A 20,315-nucleotide genomic window follows, 5' to 3' on the forward strand; every position below is an offset into this window, starting at 1 on the left:
CTGTGGAGACCGTACCGACCGCGGGGGCCCACGGCCCCGCACTCACCGAAGTCTAGGAACTGCTTGATGGAGAGTGGCGATGGCGAGAAACGCGAGTAGCGTTCGATCTGCTTAGGCACCGGCTGCTTCAGCAGCCACCGGAAAAGCCGCATCCTCGCCGAGGCTGCGCACACACCAGCCGAGACGTTCAGGCAGCCGCACGAGCCGTTGCAGCCGAGCCACACGGATCCCGCACGTCAGCCGAGCTCGCACCCCGGCCTCCCCCTCGGCCTTGGCGCCGCGGGTGCAGCCGCCGCAACAGCAGCAGCAGCTCCCGGGCCGCGGCCGGCCGCCCGCGGCTTCCCCAGGCCCCGCCTACAGGGGCGGAGCCGGTCGCCGCACGTACGCGGCGCACGGAGGGCGCGGGGAATACGGGGGGCGCGCGGCCGCACGCGCCGGCCGCTGATTCGCCGCCGCCGCCCTCGCTTTCTTTTGCTTGAGTTCGCGCAGATGCTGGCGCCTCCCTCCGCTGCTCCTGGGCCTGAGCCCCTCCCGGCAACTGCAGCAGCCCTGCGTAGCGCTCCCCCCGGCTAAGTCCTTCTTGGCCCAACCGTAGCGAAGGTGCCGTCGGACCACGAGGAGGTCCGAAGTGCACGCCCGGAATCCAGCCCTGCGCCTTGTTTAAGGCGCCGCTCAACGGGAGGCACCTCTTCCGGGAGGCCTTCCCTGGATGGGCTGGCTACCGCCCTTCAGGATCTTATTACATCTTGATACTTTGGTTTTCACGTCCCTTTTACCACTTAACTATAGTGGCCGTTTCATGCGTGCCACCACACGACCACCTTGGGCAGAATTCAATGTGGTTATGTTTCACACCTGCCTCCCACCCGCTGAACAGGCTTAATTGTCACGTCACTGTTGACTCTGTTACGTGGCCCACGGTACCGCCTCCACCCCCAGCCCCACCTCCACCTCCCCCCGCCTTAAACCCTCACCCTTTTGAATACCTTTGGGCAGGAATGTTAGGTCACTCACTCTGTTTCGCAGCCTCGTTCCCAACAACCCTCCCCCACCATCTTCCCACCTGAAGCCACCATCTTTGGACAAGATTAAGTCATTGCCTCTGTTTCATGCCACCACAACCACCGTTGGACAGTATCAATTTTAACATCACTGACACTGGGTTTCGGGCCCCCCACCCCCATACTCCCTCTCACACCAACTGGCTGTTTCATACCACCACTACCATCGGAAAGGATCAAATTAAGGTCATTGGCATTATCTTTCATACCCCCTCACTCACCACCACCACCACCACCACAGGACAGCTCCCTGACTCTTCAATGCTTCACCAATCTCCAGCACCACAACATTTGGATAGGAGTCTATGCTTGCACTAGGTGTTGAGTATTTTTTCTCTGCATACCAGTGACCTTGAACTCAGGGCTCGGTATATGAAATCATGATTTCCTAATGGGGGTGGATGAAGTACTGCTGACTTCCACCATTTTTACAAAAACTTGCTTTATTTTTGGCAACATATAAACATCAAGTAAAAGGAAAAGTGGAATGTTCTCTAAGGAAAGGTAAAAATGTAACTGGAGACCACTCTTGTGATCGGATTAGGCTGGTTTTCTCACTGAATAAAATTATCAGTGTGTAGCTATTGAACTTTTGTGCTTTCACTGGGTATTTGTGCACCCAATTCTTTGCTTACGAGTTGTATCTTTATTCTGAATTTAAAGAAAAGTAATACATACACTCAAATGCATCCAGTGGTGTGCCTACACTTCTAGATTTTCAAATACATCTTGGTCATCGTGGTGGTGGTATGATATGTACATTACCACGTCCTCTCCATTCAAAAACCAAAACCTAAAAGAGATGTACTGACAACCTCTTTAGCTGGGTATTTTGCCAGCAGAGCTAAGCAATCCTATTAGTGCAGATGGGCAGACAAAAAGAAGACCTGTAGCCTGTGATTCTTCCAGTGACTTTTGCAGGTGCGACTCGGACGTTAGAGTGTACTTGGTGACAGTGGTGGTAGTCAGGAAAAAGGAAGGTTCCCCCAACCTAAGCTGCTGGTCTGTCTGAGCCAGGACATGACTTGTTTCATGCCTTTCTCTGCCAGTGAACACAATCTGTGTATTCTATTGATTTGATCACTTCACCTGTCATGTGATTAGTTCTACTGATGCTTCTCCAAAAGGTGGCAAAGTCCTAGAAGTGGGACACAATACGAGAGAGTCTGTTGTGATATAAATTGCACTGGTCCAGGGCTCAAAAGGCCCAGTCCTAAGCTCTGTCCTATCATTAACTGGCTGTGTGGCCTTAGACAAGTCACTTAGCCTTTCTCTGTCCCAGTTACTTCTTATGTCAGATGGAGATACCCGCTCACTCTCCCTGGCATCTGTGAAAATCAAATGAAATCAATCCCATCTAATATAAACTTAAAATATTGTTCTACCTCTTTCATACAGCAATACACATTTTTAAACTAATAGTCTCATGCAAACTGGGAAAATCCAGAGTTAAACCAGTGAGTTGATTTCAGTACTGCTTATAGCTATAAGAGAAGGATCTTGAAAGAAATAGATCTTGATGAACTTTTTTCAATTCCTTGCACACACCAAAGTTTCCCCAGGCCCGCTCCCAGTGACTCTCAAAGCAAGATCCCTGGACCACCAGCAGGAACATCCTCTGGGAACTTGCTAGAAATACAAACTCCTGGATTCCACCCCAGACCTACCGAATGAAAACCTGCGGGGGTGGGTCCTAGCCATCTGTGGTTTAACAAGCTTTGAGGGTTTTAAAGACCTGGCCACAAATTCTTTGATATTCCTTCCTCCAAGAGATGGAGTTTAATTCTTCTTCCTTTGAGTGTGGGCTTGATTTAGTCCTCACTTCCAACAGAGGATGACCAGAAGTAGTAAGATCTCACTTCAAAGATTAGGTTATAAAACAACTTCACTCTTACAAGTACCTGATCAGTATTCCTCAAACTATCAAGGTCATTAAAAACAAGGAACATCTGGGGCACCTGGGTGGCTCAGTGGGTTGAGCCACTGCCTTCGGCTCAGGTTGTGATCCCAGGGTTCTGGGATCGAGCCCCGCACCGGGCTCTCTGCTCAGCAGGGAGACTGCTTTCTCCACTCTCTCTGCCTACTTGTGATATCTCTCTCTGTCGGATAAATAAATAAAATCTTTAAAAAAAAAAAAAACAAGGAACATCTGAGAAACCATGACTATTAAGAGGAGCCTAAGGAGGCATGACTACGTGCTATCCTGGATGGGATTCTGGAACAGATAAAAGGACACTAAATAAAAACTACAGAATTCTTTTTTTTTTTAAGATTTTATTTATGTGACACACAGGGAGAGTACAAGCAGGGGGAGCGGCATGCAGAGGCAGAGGGAGAGGGAGAGGGAGAAGCAGGCTTCCCGCTGAGCAGGAGCCCGATGTGGGGTTCAATCCTGGGACCCCAGATTCATGACCTGAACCAAAGGCAGCCAACTTAACCGACTGAACCACCAAGGCACCCCAAAACTAAAGAATTCTTAATAAAAGATAAACTTTGGACCAAATGTGTTTAATAATAATATTATCAATATTCACAAATTTAATGAATCTATCATATAAGGCAAGATATTAATAGTAGGGGAAATGGAGCATAGGGCATATGGGAACATTGTGTACTATCTTCTCAATTTTGCTGTAAATCTGAAACTGTTGAATAAAATAAAGCCAATTATACCATACAGTATTACCTACGGTCATCATGTTGTACATTATATCCCCAGAACTTATTTTAACTTATAAGTAGGATTTCTGAAAGTTGTTAAGAGTTGTTAAAAGTTTTTATTGAAAGGGGGAAGAATTGTAACTATGTGAGTTGATGGGTGTGAACTAAATATATTGTGGTAATCATCTGGCAATATATACATATACCAAATCATTATGTTGTACACCTTAAACTTATACGATGTTGCATGTCAATTATATCTCAGTAAAACAGGGGAGAAAGCAGTAAAATGTAAAATTCAAAGATAATATATAAATATTAAATAAAAATACTTTATAACTCTAGAATAACTCCTGAACATTTAAAGAACATGTATTATTTTAAAAAATAATAATGTGAACATTAAAAAACGACTTCCCTCTTGAGGATTTTCTCTCTCTTCTTTCTTCTCTGCTTCGACGCAGCCCTGTGGAAGCCCACGGGAGTGAGCCTGAAAGCAGATTCCTCCTCAGGCACCTGGACTGTAACCTTGTGAAAGGCTCTGAGCCACTACCAGTCAGCTACGTGGCTCCTGGACTTCTGACCCACAGAAACTCTCATGGTTTGGTATAATAAATGTTCATTGTTTCCAGCTATTCTGTTTCTGGATACTTTGTCATGCAGTAATAGTCGACTCCTCCGCATGCTTCAAGGGTGACTCTGACTCACAGTCAAGTGCGAGAACTGCAGGTCAAGTGCGAGAACTGCCGTCCTGCCCTATGCACTCTCACCCAGCTCCCTGTTCCAGAAGATCTCCGCAGCCGCATCACTTCAAAAACAAGGGAGGCCTTCCCTGACCAGGAAGGCAATTTGCTCCCCTTGCTAATACTGTTTCCTGATTCTCTGAACTTCTCACTGTAACACTCAAAACTGTTCGAATTTCGTAAAGATCTCTCTTCCGCCCTAGACACAATACCTGTGATGGCTGAGCCCAAGTCTAGCCTCTCCGGTGCTCCGCCGCCGTGTCCCGCATCAGTACCACTCACTAGGTCCACAACAGATATTCTTTATATAAAAGAAAACCAGGAATAGGAACAATAAAACTACCCCAAATCACATTCCTTCCTGTCAGCTCCCAGTGAGGAACAAAGGCAAGGGTAGTATTCTGAGTAATTCAAGCAATAATGGGCATTTCATTGAATCATAATTTGATAAAGCCAAAAGCCCAAGTGAAGTGGAATAGATGAGGGGAAAAAAATAACCCCTGATTGTCTCATCAATCACTAGCAGGTGGGTCTTGTTAGAAAACGCCTCCACCGGCATTTGACTTGGCTATGAACTCCTGGTCTCCTTGTGTTTCCCTCCTCCTTTCTTTACTTCAAATGACATATTTTTAGAAGCACCCACCATGTGCTCTGGAAAAGGACCTATGTTTGTCTATTCATGTAAATCTGATGGAGGAATCATATCCTCATTTTACAGGTGAGTAAACTAAGATGGAGACACTTAAAATAATTTTAAGATAACACAGCTTGTACAGGGCAGTCCAAATTTGAATCCAGGTCCCCTGACTCTCAATTCTATGTTCCTTGATACCAGTCTGCATTTTTAAAATAGACTTTATTTTTAATTTTTTAAAATATTTTAAAAATATTTATTTTAGAGAGAGAGTGCACACTTGCATGAGTTGGGGGGAGGGGCAGAAGGAAAGGGAGAGGAAGAGAATCTCAAGCGGACGTGAGACTTGATCCCATGACCCTGAGATCATCACCTGATCCAAAACCAAGAGTCAGATCCTTAACCGACTGAGCCACCCAGGTGCCCCAAAACAGACTTTGCTTTTTAAAGTATTTTTTAGGCTCATAGCAAAATGGAGTAGAAACTACAGGGAGTTCCCACATACCAGGTCTCCCCACCTCCCACGCCCCCCCCACAGAGCTTCCTCCGCCATTATCATCCCGCAGTGGACTTGCATATTTGCTAATATCAGTGAACCTACATCAACACATCATCATGAACCATTATGAACCCAAACCCACATTTTACTGTTCACTCCTGGTACCATACGTTTTGTAGCTTTGGACAAATGCACTGCCCTAAAAATTCTCTGTACTCTGCCTACACATGCCTCCATGCTAACCCCTGGCAAGCATTGATCTTTTTACTGTCTCCATAATTCTACCTTTCCCAGAATATCGTACGGTTGGAATCATACAGCCTTTTCACATGGGTTTCTTTCACTTAGTAATATGCATTTAAGTTTCAATCGCATCTCTTCATGACTTGATAGTTCATTTCTTTTTAGGTGCGAATAATATTCCATTGTTTGGAGGGAGCACAATTTATTTGCCCATTGACCTATTGAAGGAAATTTTGACTCTGTCCAACCCTCACCAGCCCACCCTTTGATTTGAAGAGTGGGAAGTTAAGAGTGTGAAGATGAGTGTGATTTGGAGCAGTAGCTCTATTTTTCCAAGTGCCCAGATTCATGATTTTTTGGACAAACTACTTTGGCTGGTACAACTCCACTTCAAGTCCATTTACCCTGGTCCTTGAACTACTGGTAGTCTTTCTCTTCCCCCAAAAAGACATCAGAAAAGATTTTAAGCACAAGGAACGGTGTGGCAGGATAATTTATGGAGAAATTAAACCTGTGTTTTGTTCTTGCTCCTCGTGGAGAGGTAGCTGATCTTCCCCGGCCTGAAAGACAATGGAGACTTCAGGTCTGGGCTTAGGGCTGCTATACTGAGTTTGTATGGCAGGACTGAAAACACACGTTGGAAGATTTGAGACATTTTGCTAATCTCTGTAAATTCATGCCCTCCTCTCTTGGTAACTACCCCACTTTTGTTTATTGCCCATGCAGTGAATTTGTGCTGGGGGCAGGGGAAGAGGGTAGAGCCTCCTTTGTTTGTAGTAATTTTTCAAGGATTTTATTTATTTGACAGAGAGAGAGAGCACAAACAGGGGGAGAGGCAGAGGGAGAAGCAGGTTCTCCGCTGAGCAGGGAGCAGGGCTTGATTCCAGGACCCCGGGATCATAACCTGAGCCAAAGGCAGACAGACACTTAACTGACTGAGCCACACAGGCGTCCCTGTAGTAATGAAATATATGGCTCAATCTAAAAATTAATGAGCTTGATTCTGACCACTGGCCATAAGCTCGTCATTCAGAGATAGGCACATGACCCAATATAGGCTAATGAGAAGGGAGGAAAATTTTCCTGGAGGCTTCTATGAAAGAAACTTGCTTGCTATGGGAAGGAAGCTTCTGGAAGAAACTCTCTTATCTTTCTATCTTCTCCCCATCTCTGAGTGAATGCAAGTAAGCATGTAGCATCAGCTGACAACCATCTTGTGACCAGAGCAAAGCTGACTTTGTAGAGGGCAGAGTGGAAATGAAAGGAAACAGGGTCATTGATAATGTCATCAGGTGCCTAAATCAAATAACCCTGAAGCTTCCTCTGAATGCCAGTCATACAGGCCAGTACCTCTCCTTTATGGTTTAGGCCAGGTTAGGTAGACTTGTGTTGCTTAGGGTCAAGAGTATCAGAACCCACTAAGCGGTTCTCCAGATACCCTGCATATAGACATGGGACTAGCTCCCCATTGAAGGCTGCTGTCGGGTGTCTTGCCAGGCCCACACATGGGAATTCAAACCCAGATTTAATCTTATTTAAAAAAAATAAAGATAGGTACTTTTCCATGTGTGCAAGTTATGGAACAAAATTACATCTTCTAATATCCAGAAGGAAAAGACAATAATGGAAAATGGTTAAGTAAATCAATGCACAAGCACTCAGTGGACCACTGAATTGATTGAACACACTGAAACACACTGAAAAAAAAAATGTGTTGTGTGTATATGAGAATGTATATGAGAACATGGAAAATGCACATATTATCAGTGGGTAAAAGCAAGATACAACATGATGTATTGAATTGGAGCTCAGCTACGAAGAGATCACCAAAACTTCAAGGAAACAGAGCAAAATGCCAATAATACAAGAACAACCAAAGACTGTTTCGAGTGATACCATGCTTAGGTTGACATTTAGGAAATCCCTGGAGTCTCTGGGTGGGAACACAATCCAAAAATATGAACCCAGAATAGGTAACATGAGTGGCCTTATTCAGTTCTTTTTACCCTAAAAGATGAAAGTTAATTATACAGCAACTTGTCAGAATCTACCATTCTTTCGTTTCTATACAAATCATGATCTTATCAGTTTCTATTAATATTTACTTAGTGCCCATAATTAACTGAGCATGAACCATTATTTGCAGTGGACTCTGACATCTAGAGTGCCACCTATTATCTGGAAAACTTGGCATTTCTCCTATCAGCAAGTGGAGCACAACCCTCGTCCATCCAAGCCCCTGACCGAGGAGCAGCCTCCCCCAACCCCAAGCATCACGGCCACGGAATGTGCTGAACCCGGCAGCAAACCCGAGTCAGTTCCGAAGTTACTAAGATTTCCTTCCGTCAAGGAGGCTTGTGTAGCCTTGTGTAGTCCGGAAGGACTCTTCGCCAGGGAGCTGGAGTTTTACTGTCAGCCCCAACTCTTTTCACCTTGCCCTCCCTCCAATTATCCTAATTTTCTGAAGGTTTGAAAGCTTTGAGGAAAAGAAAAACAGTCGTTTCTCCCAAGGAGATTGGGGACCTCTGCTTTAAGATAACCTGACCCACATCCCCATCTATGAGGCAACCATAGATTAGGATATTAAAGGAAAAGGAAAGGGGTCAATCACCCCCCACTGTTGGAAATGTGCACTAGAATAGAATTGAAGAGGCCAGATTTCAAAATCTAAAGAGATTCAATGTCCTTAGAAATGCTAAAGTTGTGGTACCCAATACAACGCTGCTAGTCGAGTGGGGCTCTTGGGTCCCTGAAATGTGCTGATCCAAATTGAGACGTGTTGTAAGTGTAAAATTCACATGGGATTTCAAAGGCTGAGTATGGCAAAAAAAAAAAAAAAAAAAATACAAATTATCTCATCAATAATTTGTATACTGACTACATGCTGAAATGTTAACATGTTAGATACATCAGTTAAATTGGTTATTTATCTGATATGTTATTAAAATTAATTTCATTTGTTTTTTGTTCATTTTTAAGTGTGGCTTCTAGAAAATGTAAAATTACAGCTGTGCCTCGCATTTGGGGATCGCTCTAAATTTCGATGAGGTAAGTGCTGTGCCAGGAATATTCCAGGGTGTCCCTTACACTCCTGTTTCTATAGAAAAGGGAACTAACGTTTGCTTGCTGGTCTCCTTTGTTCCGAAGCTGGTTGGGAGCAGACCCCTCTTTGAATCCTTATAGCAGCCCCACAAGGGACACGTGAATTTACCCACTTACAGAAACCTGAGGCTCTGACAAGTTCAGGAATTTGCCTACAGCCATCCACTGATGTGTGGCAGAGCCAGGAAATCCAACACTGGATTATCGGGGTGTGATTCAGTTGCCAAGGCTTTTGTCTCTGCCATGACTTGAAGACCTATACGAGAAGAGGAAGCAATGACAAACACATGGAAGCAGATGACTTCTCTAAAACTCAAATCGTGGGGTGCCTGGGAGGATCAGTGGGTTAAGCCTCTGCCTTCGGCTCAGGTCATGATCTCAGGGTCCCGCATCAGGCTCTCTGCTCAGCAGGGAGCCTGCTTCCCCCTCTCTTTCTGGCTGCCTCTCTGCCTACTTGTGATTTCTCTCTGTGTATGTCAAATAAATAAATAAAATCTCTTAAACAAATAAAACTCAAATTTCTTTTATTGAGACAAGCCTCAATAAAAAATAGGACTATACCTCCCCAGGTGGCAATCCAACAGACACATGACCGGTGTCAAGTGAGACAGTATTGCCTTCCTTTTCACCTAAAAGTAACTTGGAAAGGGGTTGTGAGTGGGTGCTGTTGAAGAGTTAGACCTTCCCCACTCAAAAAAGAAAGATTCCTGGATTTGTCTATACTTTTCAATGTAACGGGAAGAAAAATTTGCTACTTAGCCCCATGATTGACAAATAAACAGTGCTGTAGTGAATGTGATTTTTCGGATAGATTTATAGATTCCGTGAGAATGTTTAATACTACAAAATAATGCAAATTTATTAAACTGATTTATACTCCTAGGGATGAATAAGAGGTTTGGTCCATCCATATCCTCCTCCTCAAAACTTGGTATTGTCGGACAGCTTCAGTGACTGCTCTGGTTTTTGGTTTGGATGTTGGATTCACAAGTGTTCACATTTGTTTATGTATTTATTTAAAGAGAGAGCAGAGCCATGCATGAGCCTGTGTATCTTGAGCCCAGGATTACAATTAATTCAGTTCTAGGTAACGGTGGACCCCCTTTGAAAATAGTACAGTCACAGCATACTGGTCAGGTTCTAGAAATGTGTGCTACCGAATTCCATAAATGCCTCAGCCCAGTTAGGGATGCAAAGATCCAGTCTCATTCCAGATAACCTTCTCTACTCTGCAGAGAACCCTTCCCCTCACCCTGTCCCCACTTCACAAGTATCATCCCACTCAGCCCAAAAAGTTCCCCTTTGCTCCACATAGTTTCGCTTCCCAAGGAAACATAATTCTTCAGCATCCCATTCCCTCAAGACTTCTCTTTCCTAGCAGGGACTCCAAGTTCCAACTTTAGGCAGCGTAGCCAAGGGGCTGGATCAATAATTTTGGTTGTGTAGGCCTTTGGGCCTTCCTTGTGACACCAGGCAGGCCATCACCTGTCCCCATGGAGGTGGAGCATCAGCCCTAGATACCAGTAATCCCTACTTGGTCATCCCGCAAGATTAGGCAGTTCTACTACAAACTGACCGTGTTGTCTTAGGTGAATTAGCTAACCTCTCTGAGCTTTGGTTTTCTCACCTGGGAATGGGAGTGATAAAGCCTCCGTTATTAAAGATTTGTTGGGAGAGGTAGAGATGGTACACTTAGAGATGGTACCTCCTGGCCCAGGGAAGCTTTCAATTACAGGCACTGTGGCGGGTTTGATACATTTGAGCAGGACAGCATAGCCTCATAGACACCGGACCCCGAAGTCCCAGGGCTACATCTGCCGCTAAGCAGCTCTGTGGGTTTGGGAAAATTGCTTCATCTTTCCATGGCCAGTTCCTCATATGTAAAGTGAGAGGGATGGACTTCAGCTGGTCTCTAGAAAAAAAGATCATGAGTTTCTAAGAAGAACTCTAACTACAGTACTCAATTATTTATCAATGCCGATGTAGTCACCTGCTGCTATCTTTCATGAGCTACTAACTTATTCAACAGATCCTGAGGGAATAGCAGCACAAGCACTTTCCCAGAAGACAAGAGAAAATGATGATGTTTTACTGGAGGGAATAATTTCCTAACCTGAAGGGCGAAGGAAATAGAAAAGAGGGGGAATAACTACCCCCGATTGCACAAGTAAAAGCTATGTTCGTGGTCAAAGCCAGTTCAGAACTCTGATATTATTCTCCAATTATTTTTTCACCACTCAAGCCTATTGCGTGAGTCAGAGCTGTATTTTGTTTCTCCTTGTATAACCCTTTTCTTCTTTTATTCCTTTCCCGCAAAATGGCTTCATTCTTTCACTGTGTGGGTGTATGCACCTTCCTTCTCAGGATTCCTGTTGTTGCTGTGCTTTCAGTGAGAAAAGTCACTTTGGTCTTGAGTAAGTTTTATTTGGCAGCATAACCTGAGGAACACCTGTTCCTCATAAAAGTAGAGGAGGTTGGACTCTGAGAAGAACCACAAGTCAAGGTCAGGGAATTCCATCTGAATTATACATAAGTTGGATTTTAGCAGACAATTAAAAATAGAGGAACATTTTGTCTTCCCATTATTTGAACCTTCAGCCCAAAGCAACTCTTCAGCTCTTCCAATAGCCTTCCTGGCTTCTCACAAGGGAGGAGATTTGTATGGTCCCCTCACACTTCTCCATGAAGTCATTCACCTAATATGCTATTTCTGTTTGTCTGCTCCCAGGACTGGCCATGTTCCACAAAGAACCACTGCATAGACACTGGATAAGAAACAATTGCTCTGAAATGTCAATTCACTCAGACGCCCTGGAGACACAAAATCTCTCCAATACCAGGAGAACAAAAGAAGAAAGAGAATGAGAGAGTGAGTTCATGTCATGTGTCTAGCCTTAGAATAACCGAGAATGGAGACAGAGATGGCTGCTAGCAAGGACCAGAGGGCTAAGAGAAAGAAGGAGTGATGGAGTGATTCTGGCTAAAGTTGACAAGTGAACAAGGAGATACGGTTAGGGCCCGGGCCGTCTGGAGTCCTGTCCACTACCTACAGCTGTCTTTCCCGGAGGGAAAGTGGTGCCAGTGCCACTGGCGCAGTGGTGGTGGCGGCGGGGCGTGTAATTGAACCGCTGGGACTTCTCGCTAGTTCCTAGCTTTCCCTGAAAACCCTGCCCTGACTAGTGTCTGCCAGAAACACTTAGACGAGATGACCATTCCTAGGTTCTGTCCCCTTTCCTCCACCACACCAAATTCATGCTGAGGTCACCAATGATCTTCATGTCCAAGGACTTCTTTTTAGTCCTTATTTTTCTTTTCTTTTTTTCTTAAACATCTTTTTTTTAAAGGTTTTATTTATTTTATTTGACAGATTATAAGTAGGCAGAGAGGCAGGCAGAGAGAGGAGGAAGCAGGCTCCCTGCTGAGCAGAGAGCCCGATGTGAGGCTTGATCCCAGGACCCTGGGATCATGACCCGAGCGGAAGGCAGAGGCTTTAACCCACTGAGCCACCCAGATGCCCCGCCATATCTGTTCTTATTTCAGTCAGCAGATTTATGGCACTGCTAATGCACAGTGGGTTACACTGAATGAACACTAATGAACTCAGTGGGTTACACTGAGCCACCCAGGCACCCCAAGTCCTTATTTTTCTTGACCTGATGGCCACGCCCTCCTTTTTGAAAAACTCTCTTTTCCTTTCAGTTCAGTGGCTCCACACCCTCCTTGTTTTTCTCCTTGTCTTCTAGTCACTTCCCAGTCATCTCTCTGCCCTCTACTTTCTTTGAGATTCCTAGGCCCTCCTCTTACCAGCTTCTCCCTCCCCAGGCAACCTCCACTATCCCCAGGCCTTCACTTCCCATTGACATTCTGACTCCTAAGTTTAAATCTCCTGCTCCTGAGTACGCAAATGCGTACTTGACATTCAGGGACCCCTTCAAGGTATACATGCCTGAAGTCATACTCCCTCTTCCCACCCAAATTCTTCTCTTCCAGCATTGTTCCCTTCCTTAGAAAATCAAAGTTCTGCTGACCAGATTGCTTCGTCTATGAACCTAGCTGTCATCCTTAACACCTCCCTCTCTGTCACCTCTCACACTCCATCGATCATCAAATCTTTTGATTCTCTGTCCTATATATCTATCCGTTGAACCCTTCTGCTTCTCTCCACCCCGACCACCATCACTCTGGCCAGGCCTACCTTACTTCTCACCTGGGCTGTTGCCGTGTCCTTATAACTGGTCTCTTGGTATCTTCTCTTGCCCCTCAATCCATTCTTTCATCCACTATCGCCTAAGTGATCTTTAAAAGTATAAATATGGACATACCACTGTCCTTAGAAGGCCCTGTCTAGCCTAGCCCCTAGTCCCCCCTCCATCTCTTCTTGTACAGCACTAGCCCTTGTTCTGGTGGCTCCAACAACACTGGACTTAGTTTCACTTCTTAAAACACAACACTTGGACTGCCTACAGCTTTTGGAAAAGCTCTTCCGTCTTTCTGCGGGGCTACTTGCAGCCCCGCTGGCCTGAGACAGCTAACCCCAGCTCGTTCTTAGAGTCTGCCTTAAACATCACGTCCTCGGGGAAAACTTCCCTGACTGTCCAGAAGGAGTAGATCTCCTTTTAGTCATTCTCAGAGAGCCAGGAAGTACTTCAGAGCACACTGCATACCTGAGTTAATTAATAGCAATCTTTGGTTAATGCCAGACTTTCCTCTTGTGGTTCTGAGTTCCATACTGGCAGAGCCCGTGCCTGTTTGTCCACCACTGAGGTCTCAGTTCCTAGCTGACAGCAGGGTCCCCAGAAAACCCTGCATAGTAACTGAGTCTCTGAATATTCCCAGCCGCCACTACCCCAACACTCTCACCAAAGCACTCTCGCTGAATTGAAAATACCCTGTTGAGTCCTCTTCCATTAGCTCCCTATTGCTTCTGTGACAAATGGCCACAAACTCTGTGGCTTAAAACAGCACAAATTTATTCTCTTACAGTTCTGGAGGTCAGAAGTACTAAAATCAAGGAATCAGCAGGGCTGCATTCTTTCTGAAAGCTCGGAAGGAGAATCTACGTGCCTTCTCTGCTTTCAAGAAGCTTCCCTTCTGTATGAACCTTTGTAATGACACGGGGCCCAACCAGATAATCCAGAATCATCTCCATCTCAAGACCCTTAGCTTAATCATACCTGCAAAGTCCCTTTAGCCATGTGAAATAACACAGTCACAGGTTCTGGGGACAAACAGGTGGACATCTTGGGCGGGGGGCGTTCTTCAGCCTACCCACACGTCCTATGCCTCAGAGGGTAAAATTTTTGCCAAGTTTTCTGGAACAAATCTTGAACTTTGCTATGAAAGCTCACGCACCAGACACACTTTATACGTGTCACAATACTGACCACATCACAACTCTTTCTCCTAGACCCCTATGTAAGTGAGCTTCGATTAGTCAGTCCTCAAGTATGCACATATACTCCATAGTGTCCACACAGACACAGTCCCCAGGGGCGCTTAGAATATCTTTCCAGATTTCTGTCCCCTTGGTGAGGAAAGCAGAGTCATGGCGAAGGGATGGAAAGAAGCTGGCGAAGCAGTTGAAGTGACCTTGCCTTTCTTTGATGCCCGAGTCCAACCCCCCCAGCTGCAACTCTCCCTTCCAAGCTGTCACTTTCTTGAGAAGCTGGCTGCTGGGATGGTCCCAAGCTAGGTCGTGTGGAAGAGTCTTAGCAAGAAGCTGTGGCCGAACATTTTTAGATATGCTTCTAATTTGTACAACGATGTTCAGAAAGTCCACAAATATTTGGCAATGGGTGTGGAAGCAAAAAGAGTTTCATGATCCAAATAATTTGCATCTTAAATACTTGACTTAATGGGTATGAACATTCTGGAGATGAGAGAGCCTGATCGTCAAGGTGCCACATACAGACCGTTCACCGCAGAGCTGGGGTGGGTGGGAACACTCGGTGGCCCCGGCACAGTCTCTCGTCTTGTGTCACAGTTGCCATTACATGCTGTTCCCCACTGTTATGGGAATCAAACAGCAGATATTGCTTCTGGCAGTACTCGATGTCCTAGTAAGGAGTGACTCTCTTGTTCCTAGCAGGCACAATCTGGTTTTTTGAGAAAGCAAAGACGGGTGTGTTTTTCTCTCGTGGCATCTATTCCCCCGTAGTAACTGTGTCTCAGTTCTTCGATTCTTGGTCTCTTCTAGACATTATCGCTTTACGGGTGTTCTGGTTTTCCCCCCAAGTTCTGATTCTTTACCCATGAAAGATTTCCGAGGGGACAAGAAGTAACTGAAAACACTTTGTCTATACTCTTACCTTTATTCTTTAAAATAATAAATATCCCTACCAAGGAAAGCTCTAGGTAAGTTGTGCTAAGTTACTGATTCCTGAGGTGGGCACAACTTTAGTGTGATCTAGTCATGATGTTTTAGAGCTTGGAGGCTAGAGAGCATCTGGTCCAACCCTTCATTTTACAAATTAGGAAGTTAAGGGATAGACACCTAAGGAAACTGTCCAAGGACATACAGGTCAGGGTTACTGACAGCTTCATAAAGCCATAAAAAGTATCAACCAAGATTCTACATAACCAGTTGATAACCGTCATGAATACAGCTTCCACATAATAAATCCAGTCTTCATTGTTTTTTTTTAAAGATTTTACTTATTTGACAGAGAGAAATCACAAGTAGGCAGATAGTCTTCATTGTTTTAAAGATTTGTGATAATTTGACCTGAGCTAGGCCAAAGTTTACTTCAAACATTCTATGAAAGAAAAGCTTCCTAAGCGATTAATGGTGTAAGAAGATCATAGAACATATAGTTTACCTATGTCTATTAACAAACTGTTGAAAGGACATTCGCCTTTAATTCGTGCAACTCTACTTCTGATTTAAAAACAAATCATTAAAAAGGGCCTTGCAAAACTTCAGCCTCGAGTCATCTTGTTATTTAATCCTTATTGTGTACTTGCAATTTAAAAAAATAATTTCTTCTCAACAATGAGCCTGAGAACTTCCATTGATCAAGCCTGATTATACCTATTGACTCAGAAGAAGGGTTTAACTGCAGGGCTTCAAAGTGAATCAGAAATTGTGTGACAAGGCCAACTCTTCCAGAACAAATGCCTTCCTTCACCTTGAATGAATCTTGGATGCTTTCCCTTTGATGAATAGGGAGTGTGAGTGTTCAGGAATTTGTTTTCCCCCCCAATAATGATACAAGAGTGTTTTTTTTAAAGGATTTTATTTATTTATTTGACAGAGAGACAGCGGGAGAGGGAACACAAGCGGGGGGAGTGGGAGAGCGAGAAGCAGGCTTCCTGCCAAGCAGGGAGCCCGACGAAGGACTCGATCCCAGGACACTGGGATCATGACTGGAGTGAAGGCGGACACTTAGCAACTGAGCCACCCAGGTGCCCCCTGATGCAGCACTTTTAATGGCCACCGCTATTTATATGCATCAAAATCTATTCAGATGAAAACTGACAAGATAAGTCATGACCAGGCACTGGGTCTTTGAAGGGAGTCCCTTGCCCTTCCTGCGTGCAGCCCCACATACCAGAGTCCTAGGCTATCCTGTTCTGTCACTCAGCCTTCTAGGAAGTAGCCAATGTGACAATATTTTCATTAAACTCTGGACCCCCAAGCAAGACATTCAAGAAAAGTCTAAATTTTTCTTAATTACAAAATCAAACCAATTCCTAGTGGAAAATTCCTTCCCTCATTTAGGACAGGGAGTATTATCCAGTGCTAGGTACTTGTCAGAGAATCTAGCTTTGAGGTGGTTCCCTGCATATTTTTAGTGTTCCCTATGATTTTATCTCCCTCTTCCTTCCCTTGCAGTTACGATTGCCAGGTAAAATACAGGGCGCCCAGTAGAAGTTGAATTTGAGTAAAGAACAAATAGGTTTTTAGTACAAGTATGTCCTATGCACTATTCAGAACATATTTCTACTTTAAAAACCTATTTGTATATACATTTTAATGTGTTACAGTTACCAATCATTATGTAAAAAGTTAGTGTAAATTAACAATTCTACCAAATCTGTGATCTCCCTACAACTGCATGAATCTTGGTTATTATCAGAGTTCTGAAAGATTTGTCATGGGGCGCCTGGGTGGCTCAGTGGGTTAAGCCGCTGCCTTCGGCTCAGGTCATGATCTCAGGGTCCTGGGATCGAGTCCCGCATCGGGCTCTCTGCTCAGCGGGGAGCCTGCTTCCTCCTCTCTCTCTCTCTGCCTGCCTCTCTGCCTACTTGTGATCTCTCTCTCTGTCAAATAAATAAATAAATAATCTTTAAAAAAAAAAAAAAAGAAAGATTTGTCATGATTGAGCACTAATGCATAGAATTCTTGAATCATTATAATGTACACCTGTAACTAATATAACACTGTACAGTAACTATACTGGAATTAAACTTTAAAAAAAAACTTAATAAAAATTGAACACAGGTTTTAAAAAAACAAAAATAAAAACCTACTTGTTGATTATCTGAAATTCAAGTTTCACTGGGTGTCCTGTATCAATGGTTTGTCTGTTTGGCTTTTGTTTTTCTAAATGTGGCAACCTCACCATTGTCCTCTTCTAACGGTTTTGTTCTTTCTCCTAAAATTTTCTTTCAGTGGGCTTTCTTCCCAACATCATTTACCTCTTGAAGGACAGTTTTTCTCCCCTTTACCTTCTGCTCTTGTTTGGTCAGGGTATTAATTTGTCAGGGTATTAACTTTTAGTGATTGTGGATTGTGATGGGCAGCATCAGGCTTCTGCATAAAAGGGCTCAGAGACAGGGGCGCCTGGGTGGCTCAGTGGGTTAGGCCGTTGCCTTCGGCTCAGGTCATGATCTCAGGGTCCTGGGATCGAGTCCCTCATCGGGCTCTCTGCTCAGCGGGGAGCCTGCTTCCCTCTCTCTCTCTGCCTGCCTCTCTGCCTACTTGTGATTTCTCTCTGTCAAATAAATAAATAAATAAAATCTTAAAAAAAAAAAGAAAAAATAAAGGGCTCAGAGACATACATCACATAAACTTGAATAGCGCCTGTGTGAAGCCATCTGTTCTTTTTTTTAAAGATTTTATTTATTTAGTTGAGAGAAAGAGAGAGAAGGAGCATGAGCAGGGGTTGGGGGGAGGCGGCAGGGGCAGAGGGAGAAGCAGACTTCCCACTGAGTGGGGAGCCCGACGTGGGGACTCAACCCCAGGACCCTGGGATCCTGACCTGAGCAGAAGGCTGCTACTTCGCAGACTGAGCCACCCAGGCGCCCCAAGCCATCTCTTCTGAAGTTTTGCCCTCAGCAAGTATCCCTTTGAGTTGAGCACTGCCTTCTCTAACTGGTACTTCTAAAACACCTCTGGGAAACACGTACACAAGTCACTAAGAGCTTAGTAGAAACGGTAATAATGATTTTTAAATTTTATCTCCACCTGATTTTTAAAGTCAAGTCCTTTTTGGAAGTAGAACATGCATACACAAGTATGTCCAGTTAATAAATGCACAGCTGGATGAATTTACCCAAATTGAACGTCCTCAGGGAACCAGCACCCAGATTAAGAAATAGAAAATTAGGAGGGAAATCCTGTCACATGCTACAATATGTATGAACATTATAACTGTGTGAAATAAACCAGTCACCAAAGGGTAAATGCTGTCCGATTCCACCTGTAGAAGGTATCTAGAGAAGTCAAATGTATAGAAATAGAAAGTAGAAAGGTGGTTACCAGGGGCTGGGGGTAGGAAAATGAGGAAAAATGAGTAATGGTATAATAGGTACAGAGTTTCCATTTTACAAGATGAAAAAGTTCTGGAGACCTACTTCACAACAATGGGAATACATACACTTAACACTACTGAACTGGACACTTAGAAACCATTAAGGTGGTAGATTTTATGATATGTATTCCTTACCACAATTTAAAAAAAGAAACACATAATATTACCAGATCCCCAGAAACCCTCATGCCCCCTCCCAGTCAATTCTGCCTGTCCAGGATAACCACTATTCTGATCGCTAGAAAGAGCCGGTCTTCTCTTAAAAAAATCCTAGAGTTAGTAGGAAAAAAGTTGATCTTTCCCCTTTCCTTCTGACAGGGAGAGTCCTTCAAATCAGACAAGGATTTGATCGTGCCTACCACACTGCCTGGCATACAGCAGAAGTAGCTCAAGGGGCGCCTGGTGGCTCAGTGGGTTAAGCGTCTGCTTCCGGCTCAGGTCATGATCTCAGGGTCTTGGGATCGAGCCCTGCATTGGGATGGAACCCCGCGTCAGGCTCAGCAGGAAGACTGCTTCTCCCACTGCTTCTGCTTGCTGCTCCCCCTGCTTGTGCACATGCACATGCACACACACACACACACGCACACACACACAGACAAATAAAATCTTAAAAAAAAAATTACCAGGGGTGCCTGGGTGGCTCAGAGGGTTAAAGCCTCTGCCTTCGGCTCAGGTCATGATCCCAGGGTCCTGGGATCGAGCCCCGCATTGGGCTCTCTGCTCAGCAGGAAGCCTGCTTCCTCCTCTCTCTCTCTCTCTGCCTGCCTCTCTGCCTACTTGTGATCTCTGTCTGTCAAATAAATAAATAAAATATTTAAAAAAAAATTACCTCACAAATGCTTGCTGATTCCACGTGGACTGGGAGCCTCAGGCTTGCTGGCGCCAGAGGTGCTGAGGGAAAGGCAAGGGCACCTGAGAAAGGAGATACAAGTGCTGGAAACAAAAGACAGCTGCTCCGCAATCTTGCTGAAGGTGAGCCCTGTGTACTCATTACAGGTTTGTTTACTGATGGTGCCTTTTTTTTTTCCCTCTTCACTGTGTTGACAACATGACCTGTAGGTTCATATTTGAATCCAGCTCAAAGTATATATTTATTTTTTGTTACTGTGTGCACAGCCCTAAGTGCTTATTTTCTTACCGGGGTGTTTAGTGCCACTGCGTAGGGCGGGAGACAAAACAGATGTGTTTGCTGATGCCTGCCTCCACATTTCTCAGGGGCGACTTCGAAACTCAAGGAAACAGAGGTTCACCTCATTTGACAACTGCCGTAATATTTGATCCACTGACTTTCCGAGAACCTCCCTTTCCAAGAGGGCAGTGGAATGACAATATTGTAAACACTGACTAAGAAAACGGATACAATCCAGCAAATGATGACTTTTTCTCATGATGGGCCGCAGACACCACTGTGCGCAGCAGTGGTAACACCAACGGCTCAGCTGATGCCAGGAAGGAAAAAAGGAGGATAAAACTGTTCTTCTGGCCCACAGATGGCAGTGACGGGGGGAGAGTTCAACAGTCTGTGGGCAGGTATGCTGGGGACCTCGGAAACAAATGGTATTGCCCTATTATCCTAAGGATTAGTTATCTACATTATTATTGGGTCTCAGATCCAGG

The 20,315-nt window shown here is 44.5% G+C and overlaps 2 protein-coding genes and 1 non-coding gene across 3 annotated transcripts in view; 1 reads left to right on the forward strand and 2 right to left on the reverse strand.

Annotated features, from left to right (window-relative positions):
- Positions 1-288, reverse strand: part of PDK3 (pyruvate dehydrogenase kinase 3) — a 77,360-nt gene extending 77,072 nt beyond the window's left edge. The window contains exon 1 of the mRNA XM_044235888.1: positions 47-288. Within this exon, the coding sequence (XP_044091823.1) occupies positions 47-152 (106 nt within the window). The 5' untranslated portion in view covers positions 153-288. The remainder of the gene's footprint in view (positions 1-46) is intronic.
- LOC122896701 (transcription factor SPT20 homolog) overlaps positions 188-20,315 on the reverse strand; it is a 91,352-nt gene continuing 71,224 nt past the window's right edge. Inside the window, exon 5 of the mRNA XM_044234756.1 lies at positions 188-649. Coding sequence (XP_044090691.1) covers positions 188-649 — 462 coding nt within the window. The remainder of the gene's footprint in view (positions 650-20,315) is intronic.
- On the forward strand, positions 20,064-20,150 carry LOC122897855. The gene has a single exon (XR_006382685.1). It is a non-coding gene; the product is annotated as a small nucleolar RNA SNORD35 (small nucleolar RNA).

This window comes from Neovison vison, chromosome X (assembly GCF_020171115.1).
Source record: "Neovison vison isolate M4711 chromosome X, ASM_NN_V1, whole genome shotgun sequence".
Lineage (NCBI taxonomy): Eukaryota > Metazoa > Chordata > Mammalia > Carnivora > Mustelidae > Neogale > Neogale vison.